This window comes from Myotis nattereri (assembly GCF_964212035.1).
Source record: "Myotis nattereri genome assembly, chromosome: 2".
NCBI classification, from domain to species: Eukaryota; Metazoa; Chordata; class Mammalia; order Chiroptera; family Vespertilionidae; genus Myotis; species Myotis nattereri.
Genome location: NC_138076.1, coordinates 200514181 through 200533624, shown reverse-complemented (window position 1 = coordinate 200533624; position 19444 = coordinate 200514181). Strand labels below are relative to the sequence as shown.

At 40.7% G+C, this 19444-nt stretch overlaps 1 protein-coding gene across 1 annotated transcript in view; it reads right to left on the bottom strand.

Annotated features, from left to right (window-relative positions):
* The window catches only part of ANO4 (anoctamin 4), a 249092-nt gene that overhangs the window by 31727 nt on the left and 197921 nt on the right, over positions 1-19444 (bottom strand). The window contains exons 14-17 of the mRNA XM_081083106.1: positions 18706-18802; positions 14832-14892; positions 7949-8031; positions 2623-2763 (exon numbers count right to left, since the gene is read on the bottom strand). Coding sequence (XP_080939232.1) covers positions 2623-2763; positions 7949-8031; positions 14832-14892; positions 18706-18802 — 382 coding nt within the window. The remainder of the gene's footprint in view (positions 1-2622; positions 2764-7948; positions 8032-14831; positions 14893-18705; positions 18803-19444) is intronic.

Genomic DNA, 19444 nt, shown 5'->3' with positions numbered 1-19444 from the left:
ATGCTTTTCACTGTGGCTAATACTTTCTCTCGTCTGTTTGTATTTTCTTAGTCAAGTGGAAAAGCCAGTGTTTGAAAGTTGGTAAGCTCAGTAAGCTATGGGGTAACATTTTATTAAGCAGCATATTAGACTGAGCAGATGAACAAGTATTTATTACGGGAATCTTACGATGCCACTCTCTGTTTAGAATTGTTTTCTTCTGCGTAGGATAAAAGCAAAGCCCTGATGATGACCTGCAAGACCCTCTCCATGCCCACTGAGTGCCACTTTCCTCCACTTGGGGACTCCAGACCTTCTGTCATTGTTTCCAATGGGTTTAGCACCCTTAATCTTCAAGACCATTTCCTTTGCCTAAAATGCTGACACGCCCATTCCCCTGCCAAACACACACTCACAGCTTCGTTACTGCTACTCAACCTTCACAGCTCAGCTCCAAAACACTTCATAATTAAAGCTTTTTTCATGACTCCCCAGAATATTTTGTTTGTTATACAGCACCCATACCCTTCTTTTGGTGTCTAACTTAACATTTCCAACTATTTGTCAGTTTGATCACCGTCAGTCTCTCCATCAGGGCAGGGACGGTATCTGTAGGCTCCCGTGGTTTCTGCAGCCCCTTCGCATAATTACAGGTGTTCCACTATTTGTTGCTGAATAAGTCAACTGTGTGATAGGTGCATAATCTCTTATTAATTGGACATAAACACAGACTGATCTGAGGCATCTTTCTCTGAAGATGTCATGGTATCTCCATAAAATAATAGGAATCTCCAAAAAGTTTTGTGACTTTCATTCGGTCGCCCATTTAATATGTCAGAGTAGAGACCCTAGCCGACATAGTGAGCAAAAACTGGACCTTAAAGCTGGGCCTTTGGAAGGGCTTTGCTGACTTTCATTCTTCATAGATGCATTCCTGTGTTCTCCACAAACTCTATTTTTGTCTTACTACGAATGACATGCTCAAAAAGTTTGAGCCTGAACCCTTGCTGGAACTGGCCGAATTATTATCATATAGTAGTAATAATCAACAAGAAAATGAAAAACTGTCCATGTCTTAATCTTAGAGCTGTTGATAGGGAGCTAGGTGAAACGTACACTGAATTTCAGACCAGGGTGGCAATACAATGGAAGGGACAGCATGCGGGACTGAGAGGCCAGGTCTGAGTCCTGGCTCAGCTACTACCTAAGCAGTAGGACCGTGGACAGGTAGCTTGTCCTCTCCATGGCTCAGTCTCCTATGTTCCAGCTTCCTCATCCGGAGAATAAGGAAAGCTTAATCTACATCTACAAATCTTGTTGCGAGAAACAAAAACCAAGACAATACCTTGGTAGTTACCAGCATAGAAGGCATGGAGCAATACAGGTGCTTACAAAGCAGTCTCTGCCAAGGGCATGGGTCTGAATCTCGATCTGAGATGAGGGACCTTTGGGCACCCTGCCTACCCTTTCATTTCCCCACTTTCCTTATAGCTGGGGGGGGGGGGGTGTCTGGATCTGCTGTAGTTTTGTCCTTCCCACTCCACTGGCCTAGGATATATGTCTACACACTTGCATTTGAAAAGAGGGAAGGAGAACCCTAACTACCCCTTATGGTTCTAAAATGACATTTCTGAAAAATCTGCATGTGTTTTGTTTAGTAATTAACAGGGTCAAAGTTCATCAAAAAAATACCTCTTTTTAGGAAAAGCTAACAACCCAGCTTCAAGTTAGTATTTTTCTAACTATATAATCATCAGTGAGTACGGAAATCAATTTTAGGGGGGTATTAAAAAAAGACTATAATAAAACAGAAAATTAGTCTATTACATGTTATAAAAGTGAGCATTTTTTAGTTACTCTATTTAGTTTTATATACCTACTAGAGGCCCGATGCACGAAATTCGTGCACTCAAGGGGATCCCTCAGCTGGGTTTGCGCCCTCTCACAGTCTGGGAGCCCTTGGGGGATGTCTGACTGATGACTTAGGCCCACTCCTTAGCACTGCTGCGGAGGTGGGAGAGGCTCCCACCACCACTGCTGCACTGGCCAGCCATGAGCCCAGCTTCTGGCTGAGTGGCGACCCCCTGTGGGAGCACACTGACCATCAGGGGGCAGCTCCTGCATTGAGCATCTACCTGCTGGTGGTCAGTGTGCGTCATAGCGATCAGTCGTTGCACCGTTCAGTCAATTTGCATATTAGCTTCTTATTATATAGGATTTGCAAAAGACATACTGGGTCATAAAAGAGAATATATTTCTTACATGGGCATGGTAAAAAAAAAAAAGTTTGAAAAACACTGCTGTGGGTCCTGGCTCATATTCTTAGTTCCTTTCAGCATGGCATAGAGAGGCAAGTCAAAAGAATATTGGATTAAAGTAGAGGATCTGAGCTTTTGGCAGTTTACCGGCTATTTAGTGGCTAACTGGACAAGCCCCTTAACCTTCCTGAGTCTCATTGCTCTACTTGTAATATGGGGACAATATCCTTGTATCACCTCATGGAGTTGTGAGGATTAAATCACAGAAAATAAAAAGGATGCTTTATAAAACTATGCAAATGCATGACATAATTAGTATTGCTACCATGTTACAAGTTTGTACTGTATGAAGCAAATAAAAGAGTTCTGTAAAAATGTTCCAAACCATAAAAAATATTCCTGATGCAGACACGATCAGTCGGCTGCATTTATCTGTAAACGCTTGATATGGTTCTGGCTTTCCCGAAATGGGATTCATCCTCTCCTTCTTGGAATACTTGGCTTCAAACTGGGGCCGTATTTCTTCCTAAAAAACAAACAGGCACATTTTATGCTCTGAAGAGGTGCACACATGATAAGAAAAAATAATCATTTTACCTCCCGGGGAAACTGAGTCAATAGCTGCCACATTAAGAGGTCAATCAATGAGTTGGACTTGAGACCCAGGTATTAATGTTTAGAAATTGGCCACTTGAAGAAAATCTAAAGAATGATGATCTTTAGACTAATATGATTTAGACTAATAGCTAAATGGCTATTACCTTATTAAACTATGCTTGAAGAACACTGAGATGAGAAAAGGGACCACCTGTCCTGTCTCAAGTGGTTTGAAACAACGTAGTAGCTTTTACTTTCATGACCAGGAAATGAAACGGACACAAGGACAAAGAAAGCTTCTGAACAGCAAAATGTTCAGAATTCATTATATATTTTTTAATTTTAATTTTTTCTATTTCTTGACCTCTTAGCATTTGATATAACCAACCATTTTTCACCAATCTCTTCTCATGGTTCTATGATACGTTTTTCTCAAATTTCATCTTAATGGCTGCTGCTTCTATTTCTTTTGCTTGTTCATCTTTTTTGAGCTCTAAATGGGTGTGCTTTTTTTTTTGGTTAATCTTCACCTGATGATATTTTTCATTGATATATATATTTCATTCATATATATATATGTATATATATATATATATATGATTTATTTATGTATTTATTTTTTTTAAGAAAGACAGTGAACTATAGGGGAAGAGACAGAGAGAAACCCTGATGTGAAAGAGGCACATCGATCAGTTGCCTCCCTCATGTGTCCCGGGACAGGATTGAACCTGCAACAAGGTACATGCCCTTGACAGGAATCAAATGTGGGACCCTTCAATCCACAGGTCGAAGCTCTACCCACTGAGCAAAACCAGTTGGGACTCATTGTTTGAGTTATAATGGCGATCCAACTCTTAGTATTCTCCAATCTTGTTGTGTTGTTTTTTCTAATGTAGGCATTGAAAACCATGGCTTCTCTATTTTTTTTAAATAAGCTCCTAAAGGAGTCATTCACGTGAACCACAGATTTTAAATGTCTTCTTAATTGGTATTGAAAACAAGGTAAATACCTTTCAAATCCAGCTAACATCAACGCTCCTCCACTTCTAAATCAAGCTGAGATTTTATTCCAATTAGTTGGGGCCCCATCGAATGTGAAAAGCAATTATGGGATTAGGAAAAGGTAATCAGCAAGAGGGTATGCTGAAGTCGTTCCAGTTAATTAAGTACATGCTGTATTTGAGTGTCTAACAAGAGGAGAGAAAGCGAGCGGAAACCCTGGTGAAATGGAGATTGAGCCAATGTAGGTAGAGACGCTCAAGACTCGGATGAAGGTACCCGCAGAAAGCGAAGCAGCAGCTGATGGAAGACTGTGAAGGATGTGCACAGCCTGTAGCAGGAACGGCAGCCTGGCTGTGCCCAATGCTGGACTTCACTCAAGGGCAGGTAATAGGGAAGGGAAGGGGGACACAGAAACAGCTCCTGCCTCCTTTCCTTTATTTCAGGCAGTTATACTTAAGGGTGTAAGTAGAACAGACCTAGAATAATCTGCTTCTTTGGGAAACTTCTAATTTATCAGGCTGTGTCATTAAGAGCTGTTGAGTTAATCATCAAGCAACTGAGGCCAGTCACGGAGCCAGGCCTGCCTTCCTGGGTCTTATCAGCTGAACTTGCCCCCCACATGACTTTATATATTGAAGTGCTAACCCACAGGACCTCCGCATGTGACTGCATTTGGAAACAAGGTCTTTGCAGAGGTAATTAAGATAAAATGCGGCCAGTAGGGTAGCTCCTAACCCAGTGATGGCGAACCTATGACATGTGTGTCAGAGGTGACACGCGAACTCATTTTTTTGGTTGATTTTTCTTAAATGCCATTAAATGGCATTTAAATATATAAAATAAATATCAAAAATATAAATCTTTGTTTTACTATGGTTGCAAATATCAAAAAATTTCTATATGTGACACGGCACCAGAGTTAAGTGAGGGTTTTTCAAAATGCTGACACGCCGAGCTCAAAAGGTTCGCCATCACTGTGACCTAACCCAATATGACTAGTGTTCTCGTAAGGGAAAATTTAGACAGAGACACAAAGAGAAGACAGTGAGAAGGCTCAGGGTGTAGATAGGCATCTATAAGCCAAGGGGAAGGGCCTGGAACAGATTCTTCCCACAGAGCCACAGAAGAAACCAACCCTGCCGATACCTTGATCTCAGACTTCCAGCCTCCAGAGCTCTGAGACAATACGTTTCTGTTGTTTACCTGGTAAGCCACCCATGTGGTACTTTTTAATAGCAGCCCTGGCACACTGATACCCTGGTTGACCCCTCAAGGAGGCATGCAGCAAGTCTGGGCATTTCTGCACAGCAAGCTGAGCAGCACAGGCTAGAAGAGACACTTCTACAGTGAATCTCAAACTGAGAACTGGAACTTCACATGGCTCCTGAGGCAGGTCCTGCAAAATGTATGCTGAGTGAAAGAATGGTTCAAGCTTTTTTTTTTTTAAATCCTCAGTTGAGGATTATATATTATTGATTTTAGAGAGAGGAAAGGAGAGGGAGAGAGAGAGGGAGGGAGTAAAGGAGAGAGGGAGAGAGAGAAAGAGAAAGAGAGAAAGAGAGAGAGAGAGAGAGAGAGAGAGAGAGAGAGAGAGAGAGAGAGACCAGCAAGGACAGCAAAGGGCCTTTCTTTTTATTTGCTGTGGCTTTCCACAATTTATGAGAAGTACCTGGTAATTAAAACCCTGGATTGTTAGCTCCTCTGAGTCAAACAGCTCCTCTGTTAAAACTGCAAGGCAAGGCAAGCTACTCTCAAGGCTATATTCTTGCATTTCCCATCCTCCCTACTGTTTTTACAACTCAGGGATAATTCACACCAAGAGTTTCTAGTTAGTAGAAAGTTCCCTTTTCCCCTCCCCTTCAAATATGCCTCTTTTGAACTCTTCATAACTTTTACTCTAAGCATGTTTTATAGGTTTGAGAAAAATACTGATAAGACACTTCTGTAGGGCATCTGCCAGACTGCCTCCTGAAAAACAAACAAACTATAATTTTTCAGGACAAACACCCCTGGTACCTGCGCAACTTCAGCCCAATATCCTCCTCCCTTCCTTGTCACATAGCAACAGCCAAGACTTAAAAGGGGAATCTGCCCTTTGTTTATTGCCCCATGCTGACCAGTGATACTTGACCCTTTCCCTTTATGGAAAGTAAAACAAACTTCCTCTCTGCATCTCTTCTTTTAGTTGTGAATCTATCACAGCCTGAGTCACTGGCTAACCCCTAACAGAAACATTGATTGCTTGCTTTCCATAAGTGCCCTGACTGGGGATCAAACAGGAGTATGGATAATGCTCCAACCTACTGAGCCATCTGGCAAGAGCAAAGAATGGTTCAAGATTTTTTTAAAAAATGCTGTGCATTTAGATGGGTTTTGTTTTGTTTTAGTATATCTTTATTGATTTCAGAGAGGAAGGGAGAGGAAGAGAGAGAAACATCAATGATGAAAGAGAATCACTGATCAGCCCTCTCCTACAGGCCCCCTACTGGGAATCGAGCCCACAACTTGGGCACGTGCCCCGACTGAAATCGAACCTGGGACTCTTCAGTTAGCAGGCCAACACTCTATCCACTGAGCAAAACCAGCTGGGGCTGGTTCAAGCTTTTTAACAGGGTTGGGAAGACAGAGGGCTCCAGACTTCCAAGAGATGTTTGTCCTGTGCCTTGGGCCCACCAAAAGTGCCAACGGTGACTTTTAGACTGGTTTTTGTCCAACTTACTTAAATAATTCCATACAGTATCACTGAAAGAGGAACATTTAGAAACACCTCTTTTCTTTGGAAGTGAAAAAAGTCCAAAGATGACAGGATTGCTTGGTGGTGACTCAAATTCCCAGGAAATAAAAATCCCATTTGAAAGTCATTTCCATGAACACGTGACAAGAAACAGCAGAACAGCTTCACCAGGCAGCCTGGAAGCTGTCGCTAAACTCCAGTCACCTGGACAGTTCAGAAATCGTTTACTGGGGAATACTTACAAAAACATGACAGAGTCCTTACCCAACAAACAAGGATTGCTGGAAATCCCAGTATTATTTCCAGATCTAGAACTGCCCAAATGTATTCAAGGGCATGAGGAGAAAAAGTTACCAGGTGTGATTTGAAGAAAAACAAACAAAAATACTTTTCAAAATGATCTCCACCACTGAGCCAACCACAGGGCTAAATTCTCATTTGTGTTTCTAGAATATTCCTTTTAACATATAAAAATATATATGCATAGCAGGAAAATACCCATTAATACCCATCATCACATCACATGTGATTAGTTTATCTGATTTTCTGCCACAACAAGGCTCTCAAGAAATGGGATTCAGGAAGGTAAGAGATAATGAATGAGAGGAAGGAAAGAAGAGTTCAGGCCGAGATTGGGCTGACAAGGGAAGTAGGGTCTTATGTAGTGACCAAGACCAGCAAGGGTGCGTGAGAGACTTCTGACAGGAATGGGGTGAGAAGAGGATGAAGACCAGACCTAGGTTGGGAGAGGGCGCAGTGTATTGGCCTAAAAGGGGAGAGTGGTGGAGCTGGGAAGGGGTGGGGGGAAGTTCAGTCTGAGGTTACCTCTCCTTGACAGACTTATCTAGAGCTGGCCCTGCATTTAGCCACACCCATCAAGGAGGCAGCTTGAGGAGTGTTTTCCGCTCAGCATTTTCCACTTCCCATAATGCTGACTTTGTGCAGGCCTCTGGGCTCTGTCCAGGGTCCTGGAGAGCTCCTCGAAACATTGCCCAGGAACAGTTCTCTTAGGGGGCATTTGCTTGCATGTGCCTAGGATTGTAAAACTATCGCCCTCCTTCTGCTGAAGTGAAGCAATGGATAATATCGAAGAAAGCTAAACAAATCTTATTACCAATCCGTTGGATGCCTCTACCTAAAAGTAAGGTGATTTACTTAGCTATGGACTTTGATTCCACTAAGCAATCAAAAAAAAAATATTTCTTTTTAATTCTGTTTGTGGTTTCTAGACTACTTAAGAGTTTTCTGCAAAAACAGATACCGCAATGCTTCATGAGTAGACCCGGCTTCTCTCACAGTGCAGGAAGTGATAACTGAAGGGGACTGTGTATTTCTTGGTGATTCGCTTTTTAAAAATTCTGGTGTAAATGATACAAACCTCTTCCTCTTCCCAGTCTATCAAATCCCAGTCATAAGCAATTACTGCTCGCCGTCTTTTCCAAAACTCCAGGAACACTGTCGCTGGAACAAGCACAGAAAGACACGAACATTTGAACAAAAAGCAATGCTGTTAACTGTGCCGCTAAATAATGAAGCCATTGCAAAGAGTGACAGCTGTTTGTGTAAGCATCCTTGAGCATCAGAACTTCCCGCTAATCTAACATAAGTAGGAATGTCTTCAGAGAGTTACCAAGCTTGTCTCCTGCATAATAAAAAATCAGAGATTTCATTTAGAATAAATTAAGCTGATTTGCAAGTCGAGGCAGAACAGACTTATTAGAATGACAGGGCTCTCAGGATGTAAGAATACAGAAAACTAGGTTACTAACATCTTTCTAATTGATGGCATGTTTAGTTTTAAAAGTCAGAGGCAGTGGCAAAAATAAAAATTAGCAGTATTTGATTGGCAGTGATGATTGGTCCCCCAAATCCTCCTTGCAGGAAATACCTATGTAAAATGTTTTTTTTTTTTCTATTTCATTGAAGGAAGCTATTTTATTGGAGGAAGAAATCCTACTGCCTACCTCTCTCTCCCTCCCCCCCCCCCCCCCCCCCCCCCGTCTCTCTTTTTAACAAGCCATGTCTTTATTGTCGCATTGAAGGCAAATGTGTGTAAATTCTGTTAAGAACCTTTTCCAACAAGTGTTGGCGTCCCCACCCAGGGAAATCTGGGGGAAATCCTTAACTAGACAAAATAACTTTCTACTCATTTCTGTTTTAAAAGATCTACTCAAATGAATTACTGAGCACTCTACAATGACAGAGAGGGGTGAAAAAAAAATCAAGACACAATCTTGCTGCCTCGGAAGTCACAAGCCAAATGAGTGACACACAGGCATACACACACACAAACTTTGAGGGCAAATCTAACTAAAGATACCGCAGGGACGCCATGGGAGGCAGAGCTGATGAGCCTAACTCTGTTGGGCTTGCTGTGAAGTTAGACTTACAGAGGCAAGAATGTCACATATTTGAAATTCGTTTCATGAAGACATGTAAATATCCGAATGCCCATTCCAAAGAAAGATAATTACTTTCATCTTTCCTATTGTGCCTTGCCCTCACACGACCTCCCCATTAGTGGCATTTGGACATAGAACATATATGTTTAAAATGAGTAACTGGGAAGACTGTATAGGATAATAATTAAGAGCTCGCTGGCATATGATCTCTAGACTTTCAATCGTAGGTTTGAAATCTAGTTCAGATATAACCTGTACTACTCTTGGCAAATCACTGAACTTTTCTAACTCTCCATGTCCTGCTAAGCCAAAGAAAAATGGCAATATAGGTCTATGTTCCCTATATGAAATGCTAACATTCAAAATGATCTAAAAATTCTAAGTTCTGCCCCCCCCCCCAAAGTTTAGCATAAACTCATCTTGTGGCAAGTTCTGACCTGGACTGACATTAGAATTCTAATCGCCTCCATTTATCCCTCTAAGTGAGGAAATCCACACATTGAAAGCAGCCATATGAATGTATTTGAATATGGGGTCCTTCCCAGACCTGCTGAGTGTTACATAATACATATGCCATGCGCCTTTCCAAAATGTGAAAAGTTCAGAGTAATTACAGTTGTTAAGAAAGCCACACCTAAACAAATCAAGTGCTTAATTCCTGGAGAGGGAAATTAAGATAAATGGATGTCTGTGGAGATTAATAAAAGTGCCAGCACTGAGTGGCCATTTCCCGCTGGCATCCTTCCTGGGAGTCTGGTTGTGTTGGGGGTCCCCAAGGCCACCTCCAGGTTTGATGACTCATGAGGATGACTCATGGCACTCAGCATAGAAATAAGATTACAAAAGATAAAGTAGTGCAAATATCTAGAAATAAAAGGCCAATTATTATAAAATTTATTTTCAGCCCTAGCCGGTTTGGCTCAGTGGATAGAGCGTCAGCCCACGTACTGAGGGGCGCCAGGTTCGATTCCAGTCAAGGGCACGTACCTCAGTTGCAAACTCCATCTGCAGCCCTGGTCAGGGCGCATGCGTGAGGCAACTGATGGATATGTCTCTCTCACATCTATGTTTCTCTCTCTTTGTCTCTCCCCCTCCCTTCCACTCTCTCTAAAAATCAATGGAAAAATATCCTTGGGTGAGGATTAACAAAAAAAATTATTTTCAAAAACTGAGACATACTTCATTCACAAATTACTGACAGGATCAGAATCTTTGAATTTGCATAAAAAGAACCACAATCTTGTTATTGATCAGAGAGCTTTAAGAACCTTGATTTGTTTGTTTACTATGAATAATTTAATTTTGGTCAACACTTAAAGTAGGAAAAAACAGGAAGGAGAGGAAAAACATACTGGTAAATGAAGAACAGAGGAGAATAATCTGCTTGCTGACAAGTCTCCACCAACATCTAGCTCCCTAATGACTCATTTTTTTCCCTAGGGAGAAAAGCCAATTCAGGCCATAATTGGTTTGTCCCTTGAATCTTTCTGAACAAAAATGAGCACAGAGGAAAGAGCCACTTGGCTCAAACCCAGAGCCCTGGGCTCCTAGTATACCTCCAGGGTCCCCAGGAGGCCCTGCTACCACCACAGACCTGTGAATATGAACAATGGTAGTGGAGTTCTAGCTCCAAACAAAGGCCTTCCCAGTTGCTACAGACTGTTTCCAAACGGGCCTTATTGTTTCTCTAGTGAATACACAAAGCAAAAGGCAACAAAACAAGCATATCACCCCATGTTTTCCCAGGTCTAGTAAACCACTTACATCTGTTCTCAATATCTTCATATGGAGCAATTTCTCAAAAATAAAGTTTCTTTTCTTAAATGTTGCAACTTGTTAATTATAAAGAATGATCCTGCCGAAACCAGTTTGGCTCAGTGGATAGATCGTCGGCCTGCGGACTGAAAGGTCCCAAGTTCGATTCCGGTCAAGGGCATGTACCTGGGTTGCGGGCACATCCCCAGTGGGAGATGTGCAGGAGGCAGCTGATCGATGTTTCTCGCTGATCGATGTTTCTAGCTCTCTATCTCTCTCCCTTCCTCTCTGTAAAAAAATCAATAAAATATATTAAAAAAAAAAAAAAAGAATGATCCTGCCTGGCCAGGGTGGCTCAGTGGTTGAGTGTCAACCTTTGAACCAAGAGGTCATAGTTTGATTCCTGGTCAGGCACATGCCTAGTATGCAGGCTTGATCCCCAGTAGGGGACATGTAGGAGGCAGCTGATTGATGTTTCTCTCATTGATGTTTTTATCTCTTTATCCACCTGTTTTCTCCTCTCTCTAAAATCAATAAAAATATATTTTTTTAAAAAGAATGATCCTGAGACCATTAAACTGGGCTCCATTAGGACTGACACACTTTTATGGAACATACCATTGCAAAGCAGTATAAGTGCAGCTCAGGGTGAGCATAATAGTCTTTTATCTGAAAGTTCACGTGTTACACAGAATATCTGATCCTGGGCATAGACTGTGGGAGCTGAGACTTGTGTGTTGAAGTCTTGGCTTTGCCACTTTCTAGCTACTGCCTTAGTTTCCTCATCTATCACACGGGGATAACAACAGTACTAGTACTTTCTTCAAAGGTTGCTACAAAGATTAACTGAGATGATACTGTACAATGCTTAACACAGTGTCCAGAACATAATAAGCCCTCAATAGTGTATGTATATTATTATTATAATTGTTATTATTGCCTCCCATTCCAGATTTCTACAGAAGGCATAGCCCTATCTATAAAGAAACACCTGGTGTAAATCATTCTTTTTCTCATTATTTTTCTGGGAACAATATAAGATTTAAGCAATAAATTTTCAACTAAAACAAAGCAATTCAGAGGATGAATTATTCCAGGCTTACATTGCCTGGAATGAACCTAAAATGTTCCCTTGTGCCCAAGGGTTATTACAAAACATCTATCAGAGTCTTACTGAGTACCCTCCAAGGTACAAGGACTGTCAAACCTCCAATCCACCTACTTCCATCCTCAGAAGCTTCCCAACTCCATCCTACAGGTAATCACCACCAATCAATCAGTTGAGATTGGCAGGATAAAATCAAACCTATTTATTATGCCCAGCATAAGACATTCCAACTTGCAAGAAAGGGACACAATCGCCTTTGTAACGGTGGTATTCGGTGAGGGGTGGAGATGAGAACCTTTGTTTTATAGACAAATGTCATTATACCAGAACTTCACTCCTATATATAGTCTCAGAGAGAAAACATGATTTCAGTCAAAGTATATCTAAAACGGGTGAAACATTAAAGTGGGTAAGGAAGTTTTGTATGTAAATTCTTCCAGAATACATTTCTCTCTACAGAAGCATTAACTCATTATGCAGTAGACGAGTAGCCCGAAGCAGTGCTTCCCAATGGGTATGACAGGAATGGACTATAGGCCTGCAAGAGATAATAATCCCTTTGGCCCTCAGGGTGGCTGGGGCGAGGGTCTTTCATCCTAGGGTCTCTTATCCTAGGCCCTGAGCAGGCTCCTTCACATGCATCAGTATATTGTTAAAATATTATCATTTTCTATGTGTGCTATGACTTGAAAGAGTTTGGGAATCACTAACTTAAGAGTAAGTATATATTTTTAAAGTCTCCTTACATGTAATCATGGCAAAGGTTAAGCAGTGGATGGCTTATTATACTTCCTGATCATGGTTACTGATAATAATATGGTCTAGGAAAATCAAATACACATTCTTGATCTGAGAGCTCAGTCCAGTAACCAAAACTCTGTTAATGATTGGCTTCCTTTGTTTGTGAGGGACAGACACACACAAATAGTGAAGGCTTTCCGCAAGGCCCACCAAGGGAGGCAGGAATTGTATGGGAATCAATGACTGGGCCTATTCAGAGACAGTGTACAGAAGCCAGCAGCTTGAGACACCCTAGTCACAAGAGACTCTGGTCTTCACGCTGATACCCACCAATAAGATGGCTTGGCTACACTCTTTGCTTCTCTGTGGGGGATTGTTCCACATTTTCTTTCAGTTGGCCACCAGTTGGCTTCTGCACCTGTATTCTATATCTTTTTCACTAGCTCTTTATTGCTTGTCTGTAGGTTCTGATTTCTCTTAACTTCAGCCTTCTCATAATTCCTCCTGATCCCTACTTCTCCCTGGTGGCCAAATCTCAATCTCTCTCTTCCTTCTCTACACCCTTTCTGCATCCTTCCCTGTCCGTTCCTACTGCTAACTTCCTGTCTCTATCTGCATTTCCCACCCACATTCATGAGAATGAGGAACGTCAGGTCTTCTCCCAGGCCACTCACCAACCTAGGGTTTGACTGATCTTGGGTCAAATACCCACTGGCTGAAAGAGGCTGAAGTCACAGAAATAAAAATATGTCTCTTTAACAAAGCTGTGACGGGTGGGACAATTTTCCTTTGAAGATCTCTACGTAGGCCATCCTCAAGAGAACAGGGCTTTATATTTCTACTCATCAAAGATTATTTAAACACTTTCATCTCATAAATCCTTTTGGCATTTTTCTTCTCTTTCCCTTCTCTCTTTTCTGTTTTCCATCCATCCATTCCATCCATCCATCCATCCATCCAATATGAATCTCTCTGTATTAAAAGAAATGTATGAGTTCTCCTGTGATAATAATGGCCCTTGAGGAAGATAAATTATATATGAATATGATTAAAAGTTCCACTAAAATGATCTGAACCAAATGCTATGAAAGTTCAAAGAAGAAAGACATCTTCTGGCTAGAGCAGATGACATTTCAGCTGGGCCCAGAAAGATGGGGAAGATGCTGATATTCATTCCAGACAGAAGGAACAACATGAGCCTAAGCCTCGAGTTAGTGGAGTTTGGTAACATCCAAATTCACATTTGGTATTAAAATTCTAGAAAAAAATACATAATCATTGGAAAAAAATTCAAATCAAACTGAAAATATATAGTGTAAAAATGCTATCTCTTGTCACTGTTCACACTTACCCTTCCACGAATTCTGTTCGTCAAAGGTAACCACCATTCATTGTTCACTATGAATTTGTCCAGGATATTTTCTCTACTATTAACTTAAAGCTTATAATTATTTGACTAAGAAGATAACCCAATAAAATGAGACTCATTTTACAAAGAAGTGGGTTAATAACTTTGGATTAATTCTTTAAGTGAATGTTCCATCATACCTTGTTATTATGGCTTGAAGTTACATAAAAGGACTCGATCCAGCCTTTTAAGTAGCTTTTGTTTATAGAGGGTCATTTTGACCAGAATTGGAAGAAAACCAGATGTGGTTACTCATGCATTAGCCTAATTAAAAGATCCCACACACAATTGAAAATCCTATATCATCCTGAGATGGGTATTTGGATCTCATCATATCTTTCTGTTTTATCTCCAACAGAAGGCAAATTTACTCAAAATATGGAATGCTATGTAATTGTTGAAGGTTTAAGGGAAAGCAGACATGTTTGTTCTTTACAATATCACTTTTTAAATAAGCCACATGAATTATTTATCAGCTTGTGTCTAATAGAACAGGCAACTGAATTTACTCCAGCTTCTTCCTTTCAAAATCCAAAGTCAGATTTCTATGTGTTTTTTTTAAAATATATTTTTATTGATTTCAGAGAGGAAGGGAGAGGGAGAGAGAGATAAAAATATCAATGATGAGAGAGAATCATTAATTGGCTGCCTTCTGCATGCTCCAAACTGGGGATTGAGCCTGCAACTCAGACATGGGCCCTGACTGGGAATTGAACCATGACCTCCTGGTTCATAGGTCAATGCTCAACCACCAATCCACAACAGCTGGGCCAAAGTCAGATTTCTAAAGGAATGTATCAGAGAGCACATGAGGGGAACTCAAGTTCCATGGATGTGGAACACTTACCCCAGACTGCCATGAACACAGCAAAGAAGACAGTGGCTCCATTGTCAAAAAGGTGGGTGACCTGGGAACATTATGAATCACAGTTAAGCTAACTTCCCATATGCTATATTCCAATTCACATTTTTTTCTAGTTCTGTAAAAATAGCTATGATGATGCAATGACTTTTGCCAGGTTTCTTTGGAAGATATTCCTTTTGGATCATAATCAAGAAGGGAATTCCTCTGACAGTGCATGGAAGCGAGAACTTGTTCCCTTTAGGTGAGTCTCAGCTAGCTGAACATTTATCAGCAGCCCCAATAGTGCTACTAAGGATTTCCTTTTGTGCACTATAAAAACTAATATATGTGCACATATGTATTTGGATATATTTAAGAGGTATTATTGTTGCTACTTTAAAGGTTTCTGATTTCCCAAGCACTGCTTTTAATGCCTCATTCATTCACTTTGAAAACATCGCTATTTTGTGTAGCTTTGAGCAAACATTTTCTGGGCTGCCCTCTGGGTTTCAGCATTATGAAGAGGAGAAAGTAGAGCATTAACAAGATCCACTTCCACCTGTATGAAAGCCTTGGGTAATCACTATATTTGCCTAGCACACATAACAAACACAGCTAGCAAGTACTTTATTGTTAGAATAATATATTCTATCGCACACCCACCGCAGAAAGCAAAAATATTCTTGCTGCAAAACTGCCAGGCTCATTTCTGCCTCCAGGATAAATCACACCAATATCATGCCAAATTGAAATGATGACTGATATATTCATAAAGGATAACTTTTTTTTTTGGTGCTTTATAGCTTGCTATAAAGCATACTTTATTGTCCCTCAGAGAATGTGCAAAGCATAAACAGATCTTATTCTGCTACATCAGAGTATGAAATATTCAAATACTTCCAAAAGTTTATGCTTTCCCTCTCTCTCTCCCCCCCACCCGCCTCTTGAACATTAGGAGAGAAGGCAACATTCAAACATCGAAAGTGAGATAAAAGTCTAAAGCCAATTTATTTCATATGCCAGGGGTAGTGGTAAGCTGCATATTGGGTGCCTGGCATCAAATCAAGCCCAAGAGTCCCAGTGGCTTGTGGGTGGTGTGTGCTCAGCACTAGGGCTTTTCCTGGGAGTTGGAGACATTGTAGCTGGCACCATCAGTGTAGATTCTGGAATGGGATTGGGACCGTTGTTACTGCCAGTTGCTCAGGTCATCTTTCCCTCCCTTCTCCAGGTAACAGAACTCTCTTATCAGGTCACTAGAGGGCACACAGCTCAAACAGAACTACCCTGAGTCCTTCCCGGGACTGGTGTGCACACATTTGGAGAGAGACCTTTTTCTGCTGCAGTGAATATGTGAGTCAGGAGGGTTGGCGAGTTAACAGGGACATCTGGTTCCTACTAAGATGGTAAGGTAGCATAAGCTGACGGCTCCCTCTGCCACAGTCAACCCTAGAGAAGCAAGATAGTAGATTCTGGGAACTAGCAAAACATAAAACCAAACAAAGACCCTGAGAAACTAGGCAACATCTACCTTCGGAAACAGATATTCTGTAACAGCAGACAAAGAATTTAAAATAAGTACAAAAATACACTTAAAGAGATAAAGGGAGGAAAATGTAAGCCTGGAGCTATGGTGGTCAGCAGCCACCATCCCCATCCTGTGATGAGAACCTGTCTGCAGAATGATCATGTAGACAAGTGGCAAGAGAGCAACACTTGGGGGCCTGGAGGACCAGTTCTAGTCGCTGAGCCCTTGTGCTCAGATAATGGCAACTATTCCAGTGTTTTTTTCCAGGGCCATGAGCCAATGTGTCCCTTTCTGCGTAAATCAGTTAAAGCTGGTGGCTGAACCTTACAAATATAAGGGTTGAGAAGAAAACATTCCCGATCAACAGAGCAGCCATTGATTAAACTGGATATGGGCTCTGATTTGATTCCTATGTCCTCAGTCCCAGGAAATCAGTCTAGCATTTCTGATAAGTTTTTCTAAATGAAAGTCTGGACAGCTTCAATTCATCATTTGGAGGCTTTTTAGGCCTTCACTTTACTAAGTTTTGAGGCCAGAGTAAACTTAAAATCCGTAATCTAAAAATCTAGTGACTCAGTAGGGAAGAATGGCGTGCTTTGTAGTCGGATAAACTAAGGCACAGTCCCTTACTGCTGTGTGATCGTGGATGAGTAATTTTTGCCTCTCCGCATCCTGAGTTAAATGGGAATAATAATATCAACCTTGAAATTGCTATGAGAATTAGAAAAAATAAATGTAGGTTGCCTAGCTATTTTTATAGCTATAGCCTAGCTATTATTATAAAATTATTGTTCTAGATATTATATTCAGTAAGATAACTGCCCAAAGAAACCCCTATAAAATCTGAGCACTGCAAACATGACGATTCTTTTAAAGGAATTATCTTGGATCTCCTAAACAGAGAACTCCATGCAAGGAATGCTTTTCCACATAAAAACCCCCAAATAAACATATACCCCCAAACAACAACAGCAGACTGAGTTTCTGAAATTCCCCCAAAGCAGGATTTTTGTACTCAAATCATTCAGGCTTAACTGACAATCATCAATAAACAGAAATTAAATTACTGACAAACTTCTTTTGCTCCTCATTGAAATCCATATTTCCCTAGCTCACTCAGTTAAATCTGTCCTCATCAACTCAGTTCTATTTGTATGCTCTCCAAAGGTAGGGAGTATTTTGTGCTTTTTTTTGGCTATTTCATGCACATACCAAGAGTCCAAATCTTTTTAAAATCACAGCTGGCTGCTGTGGTTCAGGCTCCACACTGACTGGCCACCTGCAGTGCGAACGACATCATGGGTGGGCGGGCTCCTGGCTGCCTATCAAATGTTCTCTCAGTTATAAGGAACAAAACTCTGCAATGCCAACAGCATAATCAGATAGATCCAAGCTGCAGTGATTGCAGAGGTTCAATAAAATCTGCCAACCCTTTCATGTCTGGAATCTGGGCAAGGTGATAGGCAGGGGGTCTTGGAAAAGTCATCACCAGCCCATCCTTGAGCTATTGCTACACATTAGTGACACCGCCCCTCAGTAAAACACTACAGGAATTTGATTACTATATCTAAACTTTTAATAAAGTAATAAGGATAACAGGAGAAAGGGAGATGCAATAACCTATAAAAGAAAGAAACAAAGAAATGTATAGACGTAATAGTGCTATAGGTTTCTTTGTTTTAAAATGCTTTCACATGTGCTATCTTCCTTGGTCCTCATGACATGACATGAGAGGGGCAGAGAGGGCAGGTGTGCATTTCAGATATGAGAAGCTCAGCCTCAAAAAGGCTGTACCTGTGCAGGGTCAAGGAGGTAAAAATAGCTGAACTAGCCTCAGAATTATTGTCTTTTTGACAATAATGACGATGAAGAGGAAAATGATGGCTTCTCTCATATACTGATATATTATCATTTGCCAAGCACTTTGCTCAGTATACATCTTATCTCATTACTGATAACAATTGTGTGAAACAAGTATCATGTTCTGAATTTTACAAAGGAGAAAACAGAGACTCAGAGAGGTCAAAAAACTTGTTCTTTAACTGACAAGTGGTAAGAAAAGAGTCGAGATTTGAGTCTTTCTCTGAATCTAACAACCGTGCTCTTTTGCACTCTGCATGCTGCAGTTTCTTGTGATGATGAATAGAACCAATACATTAAATACATATATACATTATACATGGTGCAAAGATATTTGAATTAGAACACTGAATGATGGAGGTAGGTCTATGCTACAACATAAGCTTGAGAACCAAAGACCAGAAATGACAGAGAGAATAGAGTTAGCCTCCGTTCCTCAGGAAAGTGTATGTAAATTTCAATCCACCTGAAATGCTGCATAGTTGAAATTACCTTGGCATAAACACAGCTGTCTGACAGCCTCATGAATGGACAGTATTTATCACACACAGGACACATGATGATATCTGTAGCTTGGCAGACTTCTTTACTGGAAAAGAGAACAGAAAGCACTGCTTTTTGATGACATCAGAGCATTTCCTCCCTCCAATTTCATGAGAACATTCAACCAGTAAATAAGATCCAGCAGATTATATCTTTAATCTTCAAAGCTTCTTAGCCTTATCTGTTATTAATATAAACAAGTTTCTGCACAATTTGATAATTTGATACACCTATCTATTTATGGGGCTATTTCTTGGCTTTACATATTAGTAAGTTAAACTCAGAAAAATACATAAAGCAAAACACTGGTTGTCATACTCCAAATTATGCAGAAGTCATTCCTAACACTGCACAGGTTTAAAGCCATTTCACACTGAATTATGGGAACAATGAGATACCTAAAAGCACCTGTCGAGATTTCTATATGCATAAGTTACTACTAAAAATGGAGAAATAAATAAAAATATTAGGAATTAGTTCTGGTAGAAAGCTACATCTAGGGAACAATTTTACCAGAAAGTAAAATATGTTTGTAGGCAGGATGGCCACACAATCACTTAAATTTTTTAATTTTTTTTTTTTTGGGGGGGGAGTGTTGGAGAGGAAGGGATAGAGAAAGATAACAACATTGATGTGAGAGAGAAACATTGATTGGTTGCCTCCCTCATGCACCCTGACCAGGGATCAA